Source organism: Zootoca vivipara, chromosome 1 (assembly GCF_965207765.1).
Source record: "Zootoca vivipara chromosome 1, rZooViv2.hap1.1, whole genome shotgun sequence".
NCBI lineage: Eukaryota > Metazoa > Chordata > Lepidosauria > Squamata > Lacertidae > Zootoca > Zootoca vivipara.
In genome coordinates, this window is record NC_142582.1 from 52,680,894 (window position 1) to 52,704,063 (window position 23,170).

At 42.7% G+C, this 23,170-nt stretch overlaps 2 protein-coding genes across 3 annotated transcripts; both read right to left on the reverse strand.

The window, feature by feature from the left end:
- Positions 1–5,741: 5,741 nt before the first annotated feature.
- On the reverse strand, positions 5,742–6,689 carry LOC118081082 (olfactory receptor 5AR1-like). Its single transcript, XM_035107280.3, has one exon. It carries the CDS (start codon positions 6,684–6,686, stop codon positions 5,742–5,744), a length of 945 nt encoding a protein of 314 aa, XP_034963171.3. The 5' UTR covers positions 6,687–6,689.
- An 8,842-nt stretch (positions 6,690–15,531) lies between these two features.
- Positions 15,532–19,402, reverse strand: LOC118090100 (olfactory receptor 5AR1-like). Of its 2 annotated transcripts, XM_060277586.2 has the most exons (2): positions 19,388–19,402; positions 15,532–16,467 (listed from the first exon to the last, which is right to left on the reverse strand). In XM_060277586.2, the coding sequence occupies exons 1-2, from the start codon at positions 19,400–19,402 to the stop codon at positions 15,532–15,534; spliced, it is 951 nt and encodes a 316-aa protein (XP_060133569.1). The 2 variants fall into 2 exon arrangements, with proteins under 2 accessions (XP_060133569.1, XP_088512695.1); XM_088656569.1 differs by lacking the exon at positions 19,388–19,402 and having other exon boundaries at positions 15,532–16,476.
- Between the last annotated feature and the right edge of the window lie 3,768 nt (positions 19,403–23,170).

The window sequence follows — 23,170 nt, forward strand, 5'->3', positions numbered from 1 at the left end:
TCTATATTGCTCTGTAAGAGAATTAAAAATAACATGGTAGTTGAACCTGGATGGCTAGCAGGCTTCCTTAAAAACAAAACGAACCAGCACCATAAGCTCCATGTGGCCTTCCTTGAGTCCTTGCCAACAAAGCCAATAGTCAGAGATAATGGGAGTTGGAGTCCACTTACCCCCATTCTTGAATTACAGAAACTGCTATTTCCACACTCAATTGGAATTATTGGCAGATTCCCTTTCATGTTATAAAACTGGATTTTACCGACAACAACATTTTAAAATATTTCACTGTGCAATAAATTAACTTTTATCCACAGTTTATCTTTTATTAATCACCATCAATACAAGTTTATACCAAAACTAACAATACCTCTTTTGATTTTGATAGACCACCTTTATGTGCATATGAACTTGGGCTCTCAGCTGAAGCACCCCATACCAAAAAAGAAATAAAAAAAGGAAATAAAAAACAACAACCCTCTATTCCATATTGAGTTCCAACAACTGAGGTGACTTGCTGCACTTAGAATCATAGAATCATAGAGTTGGAAGAGACCACAAGGGCCATCCAGTCCAACCCCCTGCCAAGCAGGAAACACCATCAAAGCATTCTTGACATATGCCTGTCAAGCCTCTGCTTAAAGACCTCCAAAGAAGGAGACTCCGCCACACTCCTTGGTAGCAAATTCAACTGCCAAACAGCTCTTACTGTCAGGAAGTTCTTCCTAATGTTTAGGTGGAATCTTCTTTCTTGTAGTTTGAATCCATTGCTCCGTGTCCGCTTCTCTGCAGCAGCAGAAAACAACCTTTATCCCTCCTCTATATGACATCCTTTTATATATTTGAACATGGCTATCATATCACCCCTTAACCTTCTCGTCTCCAGGCTAAACATACCCAGCTCCTTAAGCCGTTCCTCATAAGGCATCGTTTCCAGGCCTTTGACCATTTTAGTTACCCTCTTCTGGACACGTTCCAGCTTGTCAGTATCCTTCTTGAACTGTGGTGCCCAGAACTGGACACAGTACTCCAGGTGAGGTCTGACCAGAGCAGAATACAGTGGTATACACTTGTTTGTATCACTGAATACTATCTGGTCTTCAGGAAGCATATTTATCTATACTTAGGTTATGTGGGTTAATCTACAGCAGGTTTATGGGATTCTACACCTGTATTTTGGAACTGTTAAATTTTGCAAGTAGGTTGCCAATATATCAAGAAAACTACTGTAGGTTGAAAATAATCATACCATGGGCAATTTTCCCTTATGGTGGCCAAATTATTCTGTCGTTCAATGTCATATAGGCACTGTCTAATTAAATTATTTGCTTTGATGAAGCCCAATGTTAATAACTGTTGTAGCGATAAACCAGAGGAATAAAGCTTTTGGATGACTATTTTAGTCCAGGTGCTCTCATGACGGTCTTGCAATACTAGGGAAAGTAGACTGATGGGGGTTAAATTCAGGCAAAGCCAATAATTAAGTGTTCTATGCCAAATCTGTAATTCAACAGAGGGAAGACTGTCCTCTAAGCACAATGAAGCATTTGGAACACAGGATGGAACAGGGAAAAAATGACTTAGGAACTTGGACTGAACAGTTTCTGTAGATCCAAGGTGAGTACCTGTCTAAATCTGAGCCCCGTATAATAACTGTGCTAGGGGTTTACCTTTAAACTCTTCAAGTGCTGAAGGTATTTGATTGCCACCTTTTGTATGGAAAAAGCATGTTGAAGAGCCTTTTTCTTTGCGCATTTCTGATGTGCTGCACATGACCCTTGACTGAAAGACAAGACCAAGATATTTAAAGACTTTGAACACAGTACATTAGTAAAGAAACAACAATTTGAATGTGCTCTAAACATGCTACACCAGACAGCGCCAGAGAGCAGGAAATTTTACAACCTGATTTTCCATAGACAGGTTTTTCTTCTGTTATATTGATCTAATTTGTGACTTATTTATACCGCCCCCCGTGTCTAGATCCAGCCTTTAACTTGTTTGATCAGCTGATTATCCATATAGCATCTGTGCGCATGATAGTTTCTTGGGAACACCATGGGTTTGGTTTTATTGTAATGCATAGCCAGCTGTTCTTTTGGGCAACGTCCTGAGAAGGCCCCCATCAATCTTTTTAGGCCCACTTTTGTTTGCGACAGGAGTACCACGTCATCTGCATATAGTAATATAGAGATGGCTTTTGTGGCCAACTTAGAAGCGGCTTTTCTGTTTGCCCACTATGTGGAAGAGCTCCCATTCATTCCACAGGCCAAAATGCATAAGTGAGTAGGGTGCAAGAAAACCCATAACTAAGTTAGGTAATCTTACTCCTAACTAAATGGTGTGTACCAAAATTACATTTTTAAAAGGGGGTCGGGTGGAGAGAAATACTTTATTTCTGGAACATCATTCAGGTTTTGTAGAAAGCTCTTGTGTTGGCTATTGGCTCCCACTGGCTACTGTTATATCACTAGTGACCAGTGTGACCACTTACGGTTCTCGCCAAAAAGAGGCACCATTTTGTGCATCTAATAGCTGTTTTTTTAAATTTTTAAAACATACTTCAAATGCTGAAAACTTCTTGCCATGCCACTGCAACAAGGGAGACCCCCATCTAGCCTCCTCCATCCCCCTTAAGTTAAGATTACCCCATCCTTTCCCATTGTTTGCCCTTTAAAACAAGAACACACTATTCAAATCTTGCTCTGTCTGCAACTTGGGTCAACAGAATCTAAAAGCAAGGCCGAATTGGGTCTATGTTCTGCAGTATGCTATTCCCCCTGGTGTCCCCCATATTCATTTGTGAGGCTGCTGAGGCAAATAAAGAAGTGAATTGCCCTGCAGCAGGCAAGCTATCTTCCATTTGCTCATAAACATGTTTGTTGGATTGAGGCCATAAAGAGAGGATGCAAAAATATTGTAACTGAGTGTTAACTTGCTCCCTTCAGTGCCAAGATACAGAACTGTGTCTCTTAAATTCAATATGATTTCCCCCCTTTGGAGTTGAATCCAGCTGCAGCACCAGATAAAAAACATTAAGCAAATAAACTGCTTATGTGATGATTTTTTAAATCTCCATTTCTGGATTTCTTATTACATTCACACACAACTTGCAAGAAAGATCTCGTACAGTGTCATAAGAAGTCAACCTCCCCAACTTCTGTGAAAATAAACCAAAATAAATTCCTCTTTTTTTTTTGCTTCCAGAGAATTGAGCTGTTGATAGATATCATCTGGCTTCCAAGAATAAAATATCCCAAGCACACTGAGAATATATTAAGCTAGGAGCCTTACCTGTGAAGAGGACAGATGTCATTCCCAAAGCCCCAAAGTTAGGCATATTGATAGAAAGGCTAATTTTAAAGTTGTGAGGTTGCTGCAGTAGATAAAGAATGAATTATCTGAGATGGTAAACAGATCTCCAGAAAATGTGTATGCACTTGTAGAAAACAGAGATATTATAAGCAAGAGATAACCTTACCTTTCTCAATGCACTTGCAATATGCTGTGGCTATTAAATTTAATCTGTTTTTAGCTCTTATGGGTCGAAGCTGACCGTGATGCCAGATGAAAGCACCAGAGAAATAAATTTATTAGCGAATCAATTTGAATCTGCATTTCTAGAGATGTGTTTACGATCACCGGCAACATGCAGGAGAGATCTCATGCAGCATCATAAAGTGTTCCAACCCACAAACCCAAATAAATGAACAGGAAACCCAGTTAATAAATTTGCTTCCAGGGAAATGCACTGTTGATGGAGTTGACTGCTGCTGCTGCTGGTGGGGGAATAATTAACAAAAGAAATGTGAGTATATCTGGCTAGGAAATGTATCATACGGAACCTTACTTGTGAAGCTCATCAATGTCGATCTTAGAGCCCCAGAATAAGTCATGTGGAGAGAAGTGCTCTTTTTATAGTTGTTTTGGTATCACCTAGAAACCAAATTATTGAAAGGCATGAATTCAAATACTCTCCATAATCACCCGAGGACATACAGCCTGGGAATTTCTTTTACTTTCTACTTTTCATCTTTAATTAGTTTCTAACAGAAGTTTCCCCTCTCCATTCAGCCCACAATTCAGTAGGAATCTTCACTAGTTACTTTCCTCTATCTTGTTTTAGAGTACTGTAAGTTTGCTGCATATTCCCAAAGCTATTAATAATAATAGCAGTTACCAATACCAACAAAGTCATTGGGACCAGCAGGACTGAGAGCGGCTTACAATCTAAAAACCAGAATTTGAAAGAGTTCAAACAGATTACAGTAACCAGAAGAGGGTTGGCCCTGAAAGCACATGTTAAGATGTGCTTCTTCAGTTTTCAATGAAAGCTGTGAGTGATGAAGACAGATGCATCAATGGTATCAAAAGCTGAAGAGTGAGCAAGGCAGAACTTCCCCAGACCCCCCCCCCCAAGTGTCCCTGTTCTCCAGGGACAGCCCCAAATTTAACCACCCCACTTTCTGATTTTATCTCAGAGTGTCCACTTTTCCGCAGCACCCTTTTGAGCGCATTGACCCCAAAGGGGATATTGCATACCAGTCGAAAGTTACCCAGCAATTCCAGGTCCAGGGAGGTCTTCTTAAGGAAGGGATGCACCCAGTTTCAAGGAGGGTAGCACTCTCCCCTCTCTCAGTGAAGCATCACTGGGCCTACCCAGTCAATCCCCAACAGCTAAATTGAAGAAGCCAAGATGGGAAAAGTTCAAGAGGGGAATTGGTTGGCCACGCTTATTCAGCAGCAAATAAAGGAAATAAAGGAAACTGATCCTGCAGACATGGAACAAAAAGTGCACTCCACTGTAGTAGTATGGTTTTTAAAAGGGTAGGCTCTTAGATATAATAATAATAATAATAATAATAATAATAATAATAATAATAATAATAATACATTTTTATTTATACCCCGCCCTCCCCAGTGAGAGCCAGGCTTAGGGCAGCTGATATCAATAAAGTTACAATAAAATGTAAAAGAAAGGAAAATAATTGATTAAAATGCAGATTAAAATACAATTTAGATTTAAAAATTGTTTTAAAATGCAGCCTCATTTTAAAATGGCCCACATCAAAACCCAAAGGCCAGGTGGAACAGCTCCATCTTGCAGGCCCTGAAGAAAGATGTCAAATCCCGCAGGGCCCTGGTCTCCTGTGAGAGAGCGTTCCACCAAGTCGGGGCCAATACTGAAAAGGCCCTGGCCCTAGTTGAGATGTGCACAGTTTGCTGAGCAATACTCAAAATGGAAAGTGGGAAACAACATGCTTTTGAAAACATGCTCATCACACACTAACATGAAAGTGAGGATTGGTTGCGGCTCCCTGTTCAATGGAGTTTGAGTGGTCAACATGTGTTGACCCCTATCTGAAACATACGAGGACCATTGGCACTGTCTGTTGTAGGAAATGTAGGAAATGTGACATTTATTCAAGTCCAGGCACTGCACCATGTAGTAGACCATTGATTGTTGTGTTAGTGTTGCCTCAGCATATTACTTACCCACTGAAGGTGGAGCCCAGACTCTGGTCAAGCATCCCCCCCCCCCAAAAGTCATAGCTATAATGATTGTTGCCAGAGCAGTGTCATAGGAATAGAATCCTCTAATGTACGTTGGTCACCATTTGTTGCCCATAATGATGATGACGACGATGACAACAACGACGACGACGATGACGACAACAACAACAACAACAACTCTGCAATAAGGAATGAAGTTAGATATAGGATTGTATTTATTATTATGACGATTAATATCTCTGAGAGACCACCTTTCCTCCAACCAGCCTTTTGAAAGCCTCTTTTACCTCCTTGTTTCTCAGACTATAGATGAGTGGATTCAGCATAGGTATTGCAAGAGTGTAAAAGACAGAGATGATTTTGTCCTGCTCTACGGAATATTTTGAATTGGGCCGGACATACATGAAAGCTCCTGTTGCATAGAATATGGTGACAGCCGTAAGGTGGGAGGCACAGGTGGAGAAGGCTTTCTGTCTGCCCTCAGCTGAGTTGATCCGAAGGATGGCAATAAGTACGTATGCGTAAGAGACAGAAATGGCCAATATAGTTACCAATACAATTGCTGTTGAGAAGATGAAATGAATAATATCAATGACTGCTGTGTCTGAGCAGGACAGCTTTAGGATAGGGGGCACATCACAGAAGAAGTGGTTGATGATGTTGGATCTACAGAAGGACAAATTAAATATAATGGAAGTCTGGACCACTGCATTCACACAACCTGTCAGATAGGAACCAGCCACAAGCAGTTTACAGAGCTTTCTGGACATAATAGCAGTATACAGCAGTGGGTTGCAGATTGCAATGAAGCGGTCGTATGCCATCACACCCAGCAGGCAGCACTCACAGGATACAGCAATGCAGAAGAAGAAAAACTGCAGGGCACAGCCAGTGAAGGAAATGGTTTTGCTTTCTGCTACGAAGGTCATCAGTGTCCTGGGAGCAATCACTGTGGAGTAACCAATATCCAAGAGTGACAGGTTGCTGAGGAAAAAATACATGGGAGTATGGAGGCGGGAGTCAATCCTGATTAATGTTACCATGCCAATATTCCCCACCAGGATCAACAAGTAAATCAGTAAGAACAACATGAAGAGAGTCAGCTGCAGACTCTGGTTATCTGTGAATCCAAGCAAAACAAATTCAGTAATTGTGGTGAGATTTCCTTCTGACATTGTCACAAGTTGTGTTCTCCTGTTAAATAGAAATATGGGGGGGGGGGTTGAAATAGTATTAGCTCTACACTAGATGTTACACATTGCAACACATCCACTGACTTGGTGAAAACAACAACCAAAAGTAGTTTCAAGAGGCCCTACATTTATGTGGCAAGGAGCAGTGGTGTAGCATGGGTTGCCAGTACCCGTGGCCACATGGGGAAGGGAGGTGGGGAGAAAGGGAAATGGACGGAGTATGCATGCACATTCAACTGCCTAACAGCATCTGTGTCACCCAGGAGATCACAGCCACAGAGATAAGCAAAGTCATTCCATTGTCTGGAGAGGTCACTTCCTTTTTTTTGCCATATAATATTTTATAAATTTTTAACAATACAGTAATCATATTCATCTCCTTCTTTTCCATATTTTATCCCTTTGGCTTTCTCAAGCCTTGACTTCCATTAAACCCTTCTTATGATTTTCTAACATTTATCTCCAATATCTATACTTCACTTATCAATCATTGATTTAAAATGATTTTTACACTAAAATCCAAATTACAATGACTTTCCTTTTTTATAACTTACAAAGCTTCTTGCAATCCTACCAACTTATTCCTTTTTCACATGCGGAAGCCATTTTCTTTTTTGATACAATTTATTAATTTTATAATATCATAATAATAATAATAATAATAATAATAATAAACACCACAATCAAAATCATACTTCTTAATTGACTTCCCTCCAACTCCCCTTCCTGGTTCCATTTTCTATACTTATTTATACACGTCTACAGAATCTTATACTCTTAACTATCCAATTTTAAAACCTTATACATATTATTACAAGTGACCTTTTTAAAGTTCAACTAGTGTAGAAACCAATACACAAAGCTTGATGATTAGTCCTGAACATTTCTCCCTTTTTTGAAGAAAAGGAGAGAGAAAAGAAATTGTCTGGTGTGTCCAGTTATAGTTTATTAGTTTGTTTTGCCAATCTCCTTCGTCTTCTTTGGCGGTGGCTTCTTCCTTATAGGATGGGCTGGTCTTGCCCTGGCATCCATTCTCAGATGCAGGAACAAAGTCTTTTGCATGGTATATCCATTAAGTCCTGTACCTTCCAAAGTCATTTTCAACATTTTCTTCAAATCTTTATATATCACTTCCCAGGCTTTCTTAATAATTTTACATTGCCACCACATATGGTAGGCTTTCATACCCTTTACCCGCCCTTCCTGCTTCATCTCCATCACCGTCATAGCATCCCAGATCAATTCACACAGGGTATATTACATATATTAAGTAAAATAGAAGCATAATCACCCAAACCCACCCCTATCCGCCTTTCCCCCATCTATCTCTTTCCCCCCTTTCCCTCCCAATGTCTCAATAAATAAAACCAATCTGTAAAAATGTTATGAGAGACATTGAACATATTTCTGTAAACCAAGAAAATCCTTAAAAATAAAAAAATTTCACACAGGGTATCATTTTTGTAATAGACCAACCTTACACTTCCTTGTATTTTCTTCAAACATCACACAGCCACATAGATTAGAAAAGAAAAGAAGAGTCGTTCCATTGTCTGGAGAGATCACTTCCTTTTTGACATGGGGAGGCCATTTTCAAGGGAGCCCACCGACGGAAGCGCACAGCAGTACTGAGGTAACACAGGGTGTTGAAATTTTGCACCTCTAACAATTTTGCACCCACGGCAGCCACCCCTGAGGGCCCTCCACACACTTTGCCGCTAGAGAAGAATGTCAATGAGATGCTTACCGCTTCCTCCTCCAATCTAAACACTTCAGAAACTCCTAATGTTGGTGAAAAAGAAGATATGAGCGCTCCTAAATTCTTCTCTGGCTCTTGCCCCAAGGGCCCTGTATGTAAATTGGGATTCTTCCCCATCACTGCAGTCTGCTTGTGTCAAGTTGCCAGGAGAGGTTTGGTTATCAAACACCTAGCCCAGGCATCCCCAAACTGCGGCCCTCCAGATGTTTTGGCCTACAACTCCCATGATTCCTAGCTAACAGGACCAGTGGTCAGGGAAGATGGGAATTGTAGTCCAAAACATCTGGAGGGCCGAAGTTTGGGGATGCCTGACCTAGCCTCTTTCAGCCTTCATTCAGGTTTTGTAGAAAGCACTTGTGCTGGCCATTGGCTCCCACTGGCTACTGTTACATCACTAGTGACCACTGCCACCACTTACTTGCCAAAACCAGCACCATTTGCTGCACCTAATACCTATTATTATTATTTTATTTTTTTACATATAATTTTTATTAAGTTTCCAAACATAAACAATTAAACATTTTTATATACAGTTAAGTACAATTAATCATTATATACAATACATCAAAAACATAGTAAAAATACAACGGATACTACAACTTCCCCTACCCCACATCCTTCGATATCAACTTCTTTTTCCACGTCTTATTTTATCAGTTCTGCCGAACTTAGCTTCCTCCTCCCTTCACGTCTGGTTTTTTTTTTAATTTTCACCTCCTCACTTTCCTGCTCATTTCATTATTTCTGTACGTTTTCTCTTTTGCCTTTATCTCCGTTATATCCCTTTAATTTAACCAATTGTAGGTATTATGTCAGGCCAATTAGTGTTATTGTTGGTTTACAATATGTTTTCAGATATTCTCTAAATTTATTCCATTCTTTTTGAGATTTCTGGTCTTTTTGTTCTCTCACTCTTCCAGTCATCATGGCCAATTCTATGTATTCTACCATTTTCACCCTCCATTAGTTCACAGTTGGAATGTCTGGCGTTTTCCATTTCTGTGCCAGCAGTATTCTGGCCGCTGTGGTTGCGTACATAAATATTCTAAGGTCCTCCTTTTTTAATTTCCTTCCCCATCAAACCCAATAGAAATAACTCTGGTTTTTTTGGGAATGTGTATTTTAACAGCCTTTTTAAATCGTTATATATTTGTTCCCAGAATGGTTTTACTATTTTACACTGCCACCACATATGGTAAGTATCCCCTTCCTCCACCATGCATTTCCAGCATCTTTTGTCTTTTTTCTTATAAATTTTGGCCAGCTTGACTGGAGTCAAGTGCCACCTATTATTTTATTTTTAAAACATCCTTCAAGTGCTGACAACTTCTTGCTATGCCACTGCAGCAAACCTCCTCAATCCCCCATAAGATTACTACATCTTTCCCCCATCTTTCCCCTTTTAAAACAAGAATGCACTATTCAAATCTTGCTGCAGCTTGGGTCAACAGAATCTAAAAACAAGGCAGAATTGGGTCTATGTTCTGTAGTATGCTGTTCCCCAGTGTTCCTCATATTCATTTGTGAGGCTGGTGTGGCAAATAATGAAGTACCATCCTACCTTGGATCTCAAACGGCTCCCAAACAAATTGGCTTCCAAATGATCAAAACCCAGAAGTGAGTGTTCCGGTTTTCGAACAATTTCTGGAAGCCAAACATCTGGCACAGCTTTCATGGCTTCCAATTGGCTGCAGGAAGTGTCCTGCAGCCAATCAGAAGCTACACTTTGCTTTTTAAATGGTTCCGGGAGTCAAATGGATTCTTTTTGAAAACCAAGGTACAATGTAAATTGCCCTGCAGCAGGCAAGCTATCTTCCATTTACTCATAAACATGTTTGTTGGATTGAAAGATGCAAAAATTTTGCAACTGAGTGTTAACTTGCTCCCTTCGATGTCCAGATATGGTAATGTGTTTCTTAAATTCAATCTGAATTCAGCTGCAGTGCCAGACCAAAAACATTATGCAAATAAGCAGCTTATCTGATGATTTTAAATTTCCATTTCTGGATTTCTTATTACAATCACACACAATATGCAGGAAAGATCTTGTGCAGTGTCATAAGAAGTCAACCTCCCCAGCTTTTGTGAAAAGAAACCAAGCTAAATTCCAAATAATTTCCTTGCTTTCAGAGAATGGAACTGTTCATAGATATAATAAACTGTTCATATAAAATATCTCAAGCACTCTGAGAATAAATCAACCTAGGAGTCTTACCTGTGAAGAAGACAGATGTCGTTCCTAAAGCCCCAAAGTTAGGCATATTGATAGAAAGGCTAATTTTATAGTTGTGAGGTTGCTGCAGTAGATAAAGAATTAATTCCTCTGCAGTATGTTGATGTCCTTCATTTGCACATAAACCTGTTTGCTGGATCAGTGCAAAAGCGATAGAATGCAGGGCTACTGTAACCAAGCAAGAACACCCTCCCCTCAATGCTTAGATTATAAATTTGCTTCCAGAGAAATGCACTGTTGATAAATATTAACTGCTAGTGGGCAGATTAACAGGAATTTTGGATTACTATATATCTGGCTAGGAAATGTATTGTAAGGAACCTTACTTGTGAAGATGATCAATGTCGATCCTAGAGCCCTAGAATAAGGGATGTAGAGAGAAATGTTCATTTTATGGTTGTTTTGCTGTCACCTAGAAACCAAATTCCTGAAACACTTGAATTAAAACACTCTGCATGACATCTCTGCATACTCACCTGAGGACATACAGCCTGGGAATTTCCTTTTATAGTACTTTCTACTATTCATCTTTAATTAGTTTCTAACAAAAGTTTCCCCTCTCCATTCAGCCCACAATTCAGTAGGAATCTTCACTAGTTACTTTCCTTTATCTTGTTTTAGAGTAAGTTTGTTGCACATTCCCAAAGCTATTAACACCAGTTTAGGATACGAACAAAGTCATTGGACCAGCAGGATCAAAAGGTGCTTGCAACATGCTGGCTGTTAGACAGAGCCATCCAGAACAGCTCACTTGGTGGGGCTGAGCTGCTACATTAAGAGTGCAGGTCACTCCTGGGTACGTGGGATTAGAATCTCACAGTTCAGTATAAAGTTGTTATGCTGTCTAATTGCCCTCACTCAGGCATTGAGTAGGTACTATCTATGTCAAGAAAATGTCAGGGGGCAGGGAAATAAATTTAAATTTAAATTTAAAAGTGAATATCTGTGGTGGTCAAAAATGGGCAGATGGTTCTATCCACTTTGATAAAGAGACCAGGACTTGAACTGAGGAGCAGTAATAAAATCCAAATGAACAATCTTAAATCTATTTACCTGGAAATAAATCCAACTGAATTCAATGGGCCTTACTTCTGGCCCATTCAATGGGCCTTACACAATTAGGTTTGCAGTGTCTTAGTGTACACCTGCCTTTGCCATGAATGAAATATTGCAAAGCAATTTATGTTACTGTTTGCATTAAGTACATGTTAGGAAGACAGGAGTGCCTGGCGTGCTATGGTCCATGGGGTCACGAAGAGTCGGAAATGACTAAATGACTAAATGACTAAACAACAACATGTTAGGAAATAACACCATTCCTTGCAGAGAACTAAAGTGCATAGCTTTCACAGCAAGAGTGTTGTTCAATGGGCGATGGAAGGAAATCTGCTTGGTAGCCTCTTTTCAAAGCTTCTTTCTGACATTGTGATCAAATTCTTAGGCTCTACTAATCTGCCTCAACATGTTCATAAACCTGATTAGTTGGGACACAAAACAGGGCCTTTTCTACTGTGGCACACAGGTTGTAGATCACCATTCCATAGAGCTGACTAGCTCTCTTGCAAGATTTGGGTAAGCAGTGAATAGCTTTTTATTTCATCAAGCTCATTCTGAGTTTTTTTTCTATATCCAGCTATTCAGAATCAATGACGCACTACCAGGCAGAGATTGTTGGAGATACGTTATTTCTTAGTGGCACCATGTGAAGCTGGAAATGGACACATGCCAAATATATGGCAATAATGCCAGGGGTGGAGGAAGGGGGGTGCAGTGGGGGTGGACCACCCTGGATGTCTTCGCTGAGGGGGGTGACATTTGGTAGTCGCGGGCATGCAGCACGCCAAATGTCCGCCATTGGTGGCTCGCTCCACCCCCGTGGGTGGCCCACAGCTCCATGCACCTGAGCAGCTATCCCGTGCCTGGGGGGGCACCCTCCATCCCCGCCCCCCTGGGAGCGCGCCTGCCCTGGTTAGTGCGGGCATAGGCTTCGCCGCTGAAAAATGTCTTGCTGAGGAATGAGCCCATTGTATATGGTGAATTGCTTTTAAAAAAATTACATTATTAATCAGTACTATTTTTCCAGAAAAATAGGAACTCTTTTGGAACTAAAAATTAACACCCCCTTCTTCTTTTATAATGGCAATGGTGTCCACCTGAGAGGTGCCAGAACTGAGTTCCAGTAAATTCCATGTGAAAAAAGTCCTGTTATTAATACATGCAAATAGATAATGGTCATGCTTTTCAACCCCTCCTGTGACAGATGAGGTAACATCAGAATGACTGAACCTCTAAAATGTTTCGAGTGAGTGTTCACTGAATGTTCACTAATCCACCGCCAAGCCAAATGGAAATGGCTTAGTTAAATGAGGTGAAAAACTAAAGTAAAGAGGCTATGTGTGTACCTAAATAGACATGGGAACAAAGGATTCAATTTTTTCGGTTGCTAAAATTTATTTATTTATTTATTTATTTATTTATTTATTTATTATTAATATATGTTCATTGCCTTTTACAAAACTTCTGGAAAAGTGACTTACAACATACTAGAAGACAAACAGCTCATTAAACATTTAAAATTCATAACACAGAATAAAACATAATAGTAAAAATGTTTGTGCAGCAACGCTAATAAAGAGATGAACATCATTAAAGGCCACCATTAAAGGCCAAGCCAGGCCACTCTAATACCACATTATGAGTAAATGACAGGCAGTTCCAGGCAAACCTTTTTCATTCATTTATCCCTGTATAAGTGCACATACCATTCCACCACCCCCAGGCATTATGACATGAGACAGTAGTGGGGGGAAAGCCAATGAATAATAACGTCTAAACATTGTGATAAGAGGTGCAAGGGCAGCCTATTTTGGGGAGAGAGATGGGAATACTCTCTTCAGTCTCCTTACTGGGCATGACCACCATAGTTTATGCACTCAAACAAAAATGTTACTGATCCATACCTATCTCTTAGAACTCACACACATTTCAATTGCATTGTTCTGTACATTAATTTATAGGTGCCTGCTGAGAAATAAACCCTGTGGAGTTTCATGTGAACTACTCAAATTAAGAATAGAAGTGTAGTGGTGTAGCCTGGATCTGACTCATTGGCCTGGATCTGACTCATTTAGCCTGGATCTGACTCATTGGAAGGGAAATACCGTGTTTCCCCCTTTTTAAGCCATAGTCATAAAGTAAGCCATGGCAGGATTTTTAAGATTTTAAAAATATAAGACATACCCCGAAAATAAGACATGCAGGCGCCCAGCAGGGAAGGTGGGAACGGGGCCCGAGGACGCCTCTGGCCAAAAGTTATGGGGGGGGGGTGTCGGGAAGTTCCATTTGGTGGGGGGGGAGTTGGAGGGAGGGAGAGACACCGCTGACTGGGCTCGTTGCCTCTTTTTTCTTTTCACATTGTTTGTTCCTATAAAATGCCCGCAAGCCGGCTAAACAGGAAAGAAAGGGGAGAGGACTCACGCGTTTTCCCTCCCCGCCGGCACCTTTTTCCTCTTCCTCCCCCCACCCCCAAAGCTTCCTCGATCCGGTGCTGGGCGCCGACCCGGCAGGCCGCTTCCTTGATCCGGCGGCCTGCCGGGTCGGCGCTGATCAGTGCTGCGCGGAGCACTGGATTGAGGAGCCGGTCTGCAGAGTCAGCGCCCAGCAACGCCGTGCTGGATTGAGGAGGCGATGCTCTGTGCAGCGCTGCTGGCCGCTGACTCTGCAGACCGGCTCCTCGATAAGCGCCGACCCGATCTGAGGAAGCCCCGCTGCTGCCGCCAGTCCCCGAGCTGCGCTTCGGCTCGGGGGACTGGCGGGGAAGGCAGGCAGGCGGCAAGCAGCGCCCGCTGAGTTTCGGCTCCGGGACTGTTGTTGCCTGCCTGCCTGCCTGCCTTCCCCAAGGAAGCCCCGCTGCTGCCGCCAGTACCCCGAGCTGCGCTTCGGCTCAGGGGACTGGCGCGCGCCTGACATCACCGAGGTCGGAATCCGCTCCCCGCGTGCCTTCTCCCGGGGAGCCTCGGTGCGGCGCTTCGCAGGCGGCCCCCGCGGTAAGTCTGCAGCTACGGCGGGGACCTGACCTGGCAGCAGAGGTAGCGGAGGCGACCCTCCCGGGCGGAGCACCTGAGCCAGCAGCCGGGCCTCTGCCTGGCCCGGCTGAGGAGGCCTGCCACCCCGCAGCCCAGAACTGGCGGCTGCTGCAGCGCAGAGCGCTCGGAGAGCCCAGCAGCACCACGGAAGCAGAGAGCCTGCGAGGAGGGAGGAGGAGGAGTAAGAGGAGGAGGAGGACTCCTCTGTGCTGCTTGGCGGTGGCACTTTAGCAGCATGGTCATGGACACCCTTCCTGGCAGGGTGGCTGCGGCCCCTCAGCACAAGCCGAGACCCAGCGCCGACGGGGTGCCCCCTCCTTAGCCCAGCCTGCTCCATCTGAACGCGGGGAGGGAAGGAAGGCATGGGCGTATGTGTATGTGCGCGCACACGGTCTAGCCCGCCACAGATTCTGAGGGACAGTGAACCGGCCCCCCACATTAAAAGTTTGCTGACCCCTGTCCTGGACAGTGTTGCATGCTCTCCACCTGCTCTGGCTTCCCATATATTACCAAGCTAAGTTCAAGTTCTTTTGTAGATACACAAAGACCAGAACAGCTGTAAGGTACTGTAATAAAAACAGTAAGATTAATTAAAAAAAGACATCCCCTGAATATAAGACACCGTGTGTGTTTTTGAGGAAAAAAAGTTATAAGACGGTGTCTTAAAAAAGGGGAAACACGGTAATAGAAATACAGACTTTGCAATAAAGGATGAAGTAAACTGTAGGATTGGATTTATTGTTTTGAACGTTAATGTCTCTGAGAGATAATCTTTCCCCGAACCATTCTTTTGAAAGCCTCCTTTACCTCCTTGTTTCTCAGGCTGTAGATGAGTGGATTCAGCATAGGTATTGCAAGGGTGTAAAACACGGAGATGATCTTGTCCTGTTCCATTGAATATTTTGAACTGGGCCGTAGGTACATGAAAGCAACTGTGCCATAGAAAATGGTGACGGCTGTAAGGTGGGAGGCACAGGTGGAGAAGGCTTTACGTCTGCCCTCGGCTGAGTTGATCCGAAGGATGGCAACTAGGATGTATGTGTAAGAGACAAGAATGGCCAGGATAGTTATGGATACGATTGCTGTTGAGAAGGTAAAGTGAATTATATCAATGGCTCTTGTATCTGAACAGGAGAGCCTTAGAATAGGGACCACATCACAGAAGAAATGGTTGATGATGTTGGATCTACAAAACGATAAATTAAATATAAAGGAAGTCTGAACTGCTGCATTCACACAACCCATTAAATATGAACCAGTCACAAGTAAATTACAGAGCTTCCTGGACATGAGAGCAGTATACAACAGTGGGTTGCAGATTGCAATGAAGCGGTCATATGCCATTGCACCCAGCAGGCAGCACTCACAGGATACAGCAATGCAGAAGAAGAAAAACTGCAGGGCACAGCCAGTGAAGGAAATTGTTTTGCTTTCTGCTATGAAGGTCATCAGTGTCCTGGGAGCGATGACAGTGGAGTAACCAATATCTAAGATGGACAGGTTGCTCAGGAAAAAATACATGGGAGTGTGCAGCCTGGAGTCAATTGTGATTAATGTTATCATGCCAAGGTTGCCCACCAAGATCACCATGTAAATCAGGAAGAACACAGCAAAGAGAAGGACCTGCAGATTCTGGTTATCCGTGAATCCCAGCAAAACAAATTCGGTCATTGTGGTAATGTTTCCCTCTCCCATTTATGTAAGGTGTGCTATCTTCTGCAAATAAAAATAGGAGAACAGTGATAAAATAGTATTAGACCCAAACTAGATATTACAGTGAGTGCTATAATAATAATAATAATAATAATAATAATAATAATAATAATAATAATAATAATTTATTATTTATACCCCGCCCATCTGGCCGGGTTCCCCCAGCCACTCTGGGCGGCTTCCAAAAAAACAGAAATTCTAAAATACAGAAATCCATCAAACATTAAAAGCTTCCCTAAACAGGGCTGCCTTGATATGCCTTCTAAAGGTCTGGTAATTGTTCTCTTTGACCTCTAGTGGGAGGGCATTCCACAGGGTGGGTGCCACTACCGAGAAGGCCCTCTGCCTGGTTCCCTGTAACTTGGCTTCTCGTAATGAGGGAACCGCCAGAAGGCCCTCGGAGCTGGACCTCAGTGTCCGGGCAGAACGATGGGGGTGGAGACGCTCCTTCAGGTATACCGGACCGAGGCCGTTTAGGGCTTTAAAGGTCAACACCAACACTTTGAATTGTGCTCGGAAACGTACTGGGAGCCAATGTAGGTCTTTTAGGACCGGTGTTATGTGATCTCGGCGGCCGCTCCCAGTCACCAGTCTAGCTGCCGCATTCTGGATTAGTTGTAGTTTCCGGGTCACCTTCAAAGGTAGCCCCACGTAGAGCGCATTGCAGTAGTCCAAGCGAGAGATAACTAGAGCATGCACCACTCTGGAGAGACAGTCAGTGGGCAGGTAGGGACTCAGCCTGCGTACCAGATGGAGCTGATAAACAGCTGCCCTGGACACGGAGTTGACCTGTGCCTCCATGGACAGCTGTGAGTCTAAAATGACTCCCAGGCTGCGCACCTGGTCTTTCAGGGGCACAGTTACCCCATTCAGGACCAGGGAGTCCTCCACACCCGCCCGCCTCCTGTCCCCCACAAACAGTACTTCTGTCTTGTCAGGATTCAATCTCAATCTGTTAGCCGCCATCCATCCTCCAACCGCCTCCAAGCACTCACACAGGACCTTCACCGCCTTCACTGGTTCTGATTTAAAAGAGAGGTAGAGCTGGGTATCATCAGCATACTGGTGGACACCCAGTCCAAACCCCCTGATGATCTCTCCCAGCGGCTGCATATAGATGTTAAAAAGCATGGGGGAGAGGACAGAACCCTGAGGCACCCCACAAGTGAGCGCCCAGGGGTCTGAACACTCATCCCCCACCACCACTTTCTGAACACGGCCCAGGAGGAAGGAGCGGAACCACTGCATGACAGTGCCCCCAGCTCCCAAGCCCTCTAGACGGTCCAGAAGGATGTTATGGTCGATGGTGTCAAAAGCCGCTGAGAGATCCAGCAGAACAAGGAAACAGCTCTTACCTTTGTCCCTAGCCCGCCGGAGATCATCGACCAGTGCGACCAAGGCAGTTTCAGTCCCATGATGAGGCCTGAATCCTGACTGGAAGGGATCCAAATGGTCCGCTTCTTCCAGGCGTGCCTGGAGTTGTTCCGCAACCACTCGCTCAATCACCTTGCCCAAGAATGGAAGATTTGAGACTGGGCGATAGTTGGCCATATTGGCAGGATCTAAAGATGGTTTTTTAAGAAGCGGTTTAATAACCGCCTCTTTCAGCGGGTCTGGGAAGGCTCCCTCATGGAGAGAAGCATTTACCAACCCGCGAAGCCCATCGCCCAGCCCTTCCTGGCTAGCTTTTATAAGCCAGGATGGGCAAGGATCAAGGAGACAGGTGGTTGGTTTCATTCGTCTAAGCAGCCTGTCCACATCCTCGGAGGTAACAGATTGAAATTGATCCCACAAAACTTGACTAGACAGGACTCTAGCACTCCCCCGCCCCGGCCCTGCTCCCACGGTGGAGTCTACATCTTCCCGAATCTGAGCGACTTTATCTGCAAAAAACTTTGCAAAATCATTGCAGGAGATCATGTGGCCCGTACTGGGCCCGGATGGAGCAGGTGGTTCCGCTAAATTGCGAACCACCTGGAAGAGTGGTTCATGGTCTTCCACTTCATGGTCTTCATGAAGTGGAATTTTGATTGTCCTTGCTGTTCACTTATTGACAGCAGGCTGAGATGTGAAGGCACAAAGATGTGCTTTGGGTGTTGTTGTTACTTTACACCATAATGCCCTTCCAACATGTAAGATTCTAAAGGTTTCTCGTCTGCCTACCAAGGTGATTGCTACTATTGGAAAAGGGGAGTACATGCTTCAAAACCTATGTGAAAAAGCTCTCATACATCCCCTTCTTCCCAAAGGCAACAACAACAACAACAACAACTATGGAGGGACATACTCCTTCCTTTGGAACTGTGTAAGCTAACAGTAACATTTTTATAAATAACCTCTTGCCCAATATTTCCTATTTGTTATGCAGTATGTAAGCTGTCTTTCAGCTGCACATGACTATGTTTTCTACAACAAGTCAACACAGAAACAATGCAATCTGCATTTTTGCATAGTTCTAGTTACAGGTAGGTAGCCATGTTGGTCTGAGTCGAAGCAAAATAAAAAAATTAAAAAAATTAAGGTGCTACTGAAGGAATTTTTTTATTTTGCATTTTTGCAGATCTCTATGATCTGCTGCTGCTTACAGTTGCAGGCAACTAGCAGGCTACATCTTCTGCAGAAAATAAATCAGTCTTTTGTCAAAAGAAAACCAAAATAAATTCCAGGTTGTTGATTTGCCTCCAGAGAACCCGAGCTGTTGCTAGATCTGACTGCTAGATGTAAAAATTCACAAGCACTTTGAGAGTCTATCAGGTTACTTAACATAGCCTATCTCACCTTACCTCTGAAGAGGATGGATGTCATTCCTAGAGCACCAAAACAACACTTGTAGATAGAATCTTTCATTTTATAGTTGGTTTAGCATCAGCTAGAAGCCAAATCTCTGAAACACATGGGTGAAGCCCATATCATTAAGATGCTCTCAACATAATCATCTGAGAACACGCTATTTGGGAATTCGTTCTTTCCATTCTTCATCTTTAATTGGTTTCAAGCAGACATGTTTCCTCTCTATTAAATCCACAATTCAATGGGAATCTTCATTTATTACATCCCTCTATTTTCTGTCAGATTAAGTTTGTTGATAAACTTGTAAGACAGCCTGGTCCAAATCTTGCCAACTCAACTATGCAAAGCTATTTCTCATGGGAAATTTGTAGTATGCCTTTCGCAAGAATAGGCTCTTCAAGTACAGTATATGGCATGCTGATTCATATTGAAAATGTGAAGTGTGAGCTTCCAGTGGAACAACTTGCATTTGCAAACATTTCCAACACACACACACACACACACACACACACACACACACACACACACACAGGCGTAGGAAGGTCAGGTGGTACCCGGTGCGGAAACTTTCTTGTCACCCCCACCCCAACATTGATTTTTATTTTTTATTTTTGCCTGCAAAAAATGGTTTTACATTATTTCATATTTTCTTACAAAGGAATGTGGATTCTGGGCTTCTGATAACAAGTAGGCGACTGTGGACAGATACTTAAATCTACAGGATGGAGTTGTGTTATTTTATTTATATTTATTGCTTATTTATTTAATAAAATTTATTTTTAAAAACCTGCAAAGTGGTTTACCAAAAAATAACCGAAAACACCGAAAACAGTAGTAAAATCAAGAAAAATTAACAATCCTACCTTAAAGCATACAAAAGCTAAAATATTAAAATTAAAATTACTTCAACTTCCTAAGCATCTAGGTATGCTTGCCTAAAGAAGAATGTTTTTAGCAGGTGCCCAAAAATAGTCTAGCAAAAGCACGTGCTTTGTTGCAATAGGCGGAGAGTTCCAAAGTGCAGGTGCTGTCACAGTAAACAATGCAGTACATATATTATGTGGAACCTGTAGTAGTGCTTGAAACTACTGAAGGGGAGGTTTTGTTTATTGTGATTTCACCATGCTCTGTGTTATCTGAAAAGGAAAACATTTATTAAAAAAACAGGACTGCACAGCAGCAATCTAGTCTCATCATGATCAGTAGGACTTAATCCTGAGCTGACGGTGCATAAGATGGGCTGCAATCCTATACACCTCTTGCATCCAACTTGTACCTACAACTCTGCACAAGCCTGCACCAGAGAACTATAGAGTTGGAAGGGACCCCTGAGGGTCATCTAGCTAAACCCCTGGGGCAATGCAGGAATCTCAACTAGACCACCCCTGACCGATGGCCATCCGTCTTCTGTTTTTCCCCTTAGCCGGGAAACACAACAACAAAGACTGGAGGTGGGGAAAAGATAAATTTTAACAATTAGAACATCCCTGACTGATGGCCATCCTTCTTCTGTTTTTCCCGTCAGCCAGGACACACAATGGATAAAGACACAACAATGGAGACTGGAGGTGGGGGAGGGAAGCCCAGCAGAGGGTAGGGCAGTAGTGCGGTCCATAAAAAACTTCTTATCTTGCTAAACTAGGCATTATATAGCTATATCTGAAATTCTATGCATATCAGATAATATCTTGACCCTGCTCCACTGAATTGAATTTTCAGCCTTCACGACATAGGAAAATGGCCAAGTAAACAGGGTCAAGATATTAACTGAAATGCATGAAATTTCATACATAGCCATATAATCCCTAGTGTAGTAAGATAAGACCGTTGGAGCAGGCATTTTTTTAAAAAAAGTTTTTAATGAACTGCCCTAGTAGGGCAGTAATTGTTCCTTGATCATTTGTCATCCCCTCCATGATGTCATCCAGGGCGGACTGCCCCGCCCCCTTCCTACGCCCCTTCACGTGTGTGTGTGTGTGCACGCACACACACACACACACACAAGTCAGGACTAGCTTCAGTTCCATGTTGAGCGGAACTAAATCATAAAAGGGGCATCAATGACCATCAGCCATTGGGAACTTTGAGATTGGAGATAATTTTTCCACATGAAACTCCAGTGGTTGAACAGAGTTGTCAATGTTCATGACACCTACATTTGCCACCCCCCCTTTCCACTATCATTTCTGGTCAAAGAGGTTTTGAAGGGATTCGAAACATTTCAAAAACAAGCCCAATCTTTTTGACCAGAAACTGCTGAGTTTCACTGTGGCAATCAGTATGGCCATTGAGATGGAATGGGTGGGGCACATTTTCACTCCCAAGTTCCTGACACAGATGGTTGCTAGGAGAGGGAGGGGGCAGGTGCACAGTGCAGGGAGCTGGTTTGGTGCAGCACATAATGGCAGGAGCATCAGGTTCACTCTGTGGCCATATTCTTCTCCGGGTTCAGATTCCTATGTTATGAAGCGTACATCTGAACCTGCATGCATGCCCACCAACCACATCTTCCCTTTACAAGTTCACAATATGTTGTTGGAGTCAATGTTTGTTTCCATTAAGAACATGTTTTTTCTACCTTAAGCCTTATTCTCAATAAGAATGTAGAATAATGAAAGCAGAATCTTTATTCTTTTTATTATGTGAAATGACAAAGACAGAATATATGGGTGCTGCTTCAGACACCCTGATTATATAGATATCAATAGGTAGCAAATCCTCCAGGACAGTTGCTCCTTGATCTTAAGAGCATTCCAAACTACCTCAAGCCTGATTAGCAGGTACAGAAATTTGCCACAGAGTCACACTTTAAAAGTAAAGAGAAAAAAAGGAGGGGGTATAGTTTTCCTGAAGAAAGTGGAACTGAAGTCTGGGATCAGAGATGTGTGCTTTCCATATGCGATTTAAGCTCTTCCCATTAATATCCTTTGCCAACAAGGCTACAGCAGCTCACTCGCCAAATCCTAGGCCTGCAGTTCAGCAAAGAGCGAAGCTGGCCCTTGAGAATGTAGGGCAAAAAGGTGGCCCCCTTGAAGTGTGTGAGCTACCCAACCATGGAAATCTGTGGTTTAACTAGTACTGTATTTTGAGCCAATGTAACTTGAAGAGTAGGGGAGGGGTCTTCTTGGAATGAGCATTATAACATATTTATTCCTTTCCACCATAAATTACTGTATTTCCAAAAGTTCCTTTCTGTTTTCTATTTTGTATAGCTCGTCCAGTCTGAAGTTGAAAGAGCATGGCCTCCATGGTTATATTTTCCCCCTAAACCATTACTTTTGGAGGATGAGCCTACTGTCTAAGCAAAACAGGTTTTTTCATTACAATATAAGCTTTGATTGTAACAGCAGATGAGTGCGCTGATATTTACATTAACTATTAGGAGTTCTGGATATTTACTCATACCTTCCAGGTCACATTTAAGATAAAGATTAATACCAGAATAAATATATACAGCAGTGAACCATAGAAAATGTATAGTTTGGCACCCTTGTCCCACCCCTTTCTCTTTCTGCAAGTGCCAGAAATGAGGTATGTTGGAATGCTAGAAGAGCAATGGTGCCTCACCCAGGCTCCCTCGCTAGACCCTACTGTGAAGGGGCAACATAATTGGCTGCCAGGAATGTGGCATTCACTCACAGTCAAAACACTTCTCCATGTCTCTCAGTGAATGGTGTGACTGTCTTGCCCAGGTATCACTACTGCAACACATTAACCATCCTCCGAAGAAGGTACGCAGACTCAGATTAAGTATCCCATCCTCACCAAGAAAATGAGCATTAAAACAACAATTCCTGGTCTGAGGAGGGGTAATGAGAGCCATGCCATACACATAGTTCCCTTGTCACAAATAGCTTATTATATTAACCCTGGCAGTAACAGAGAA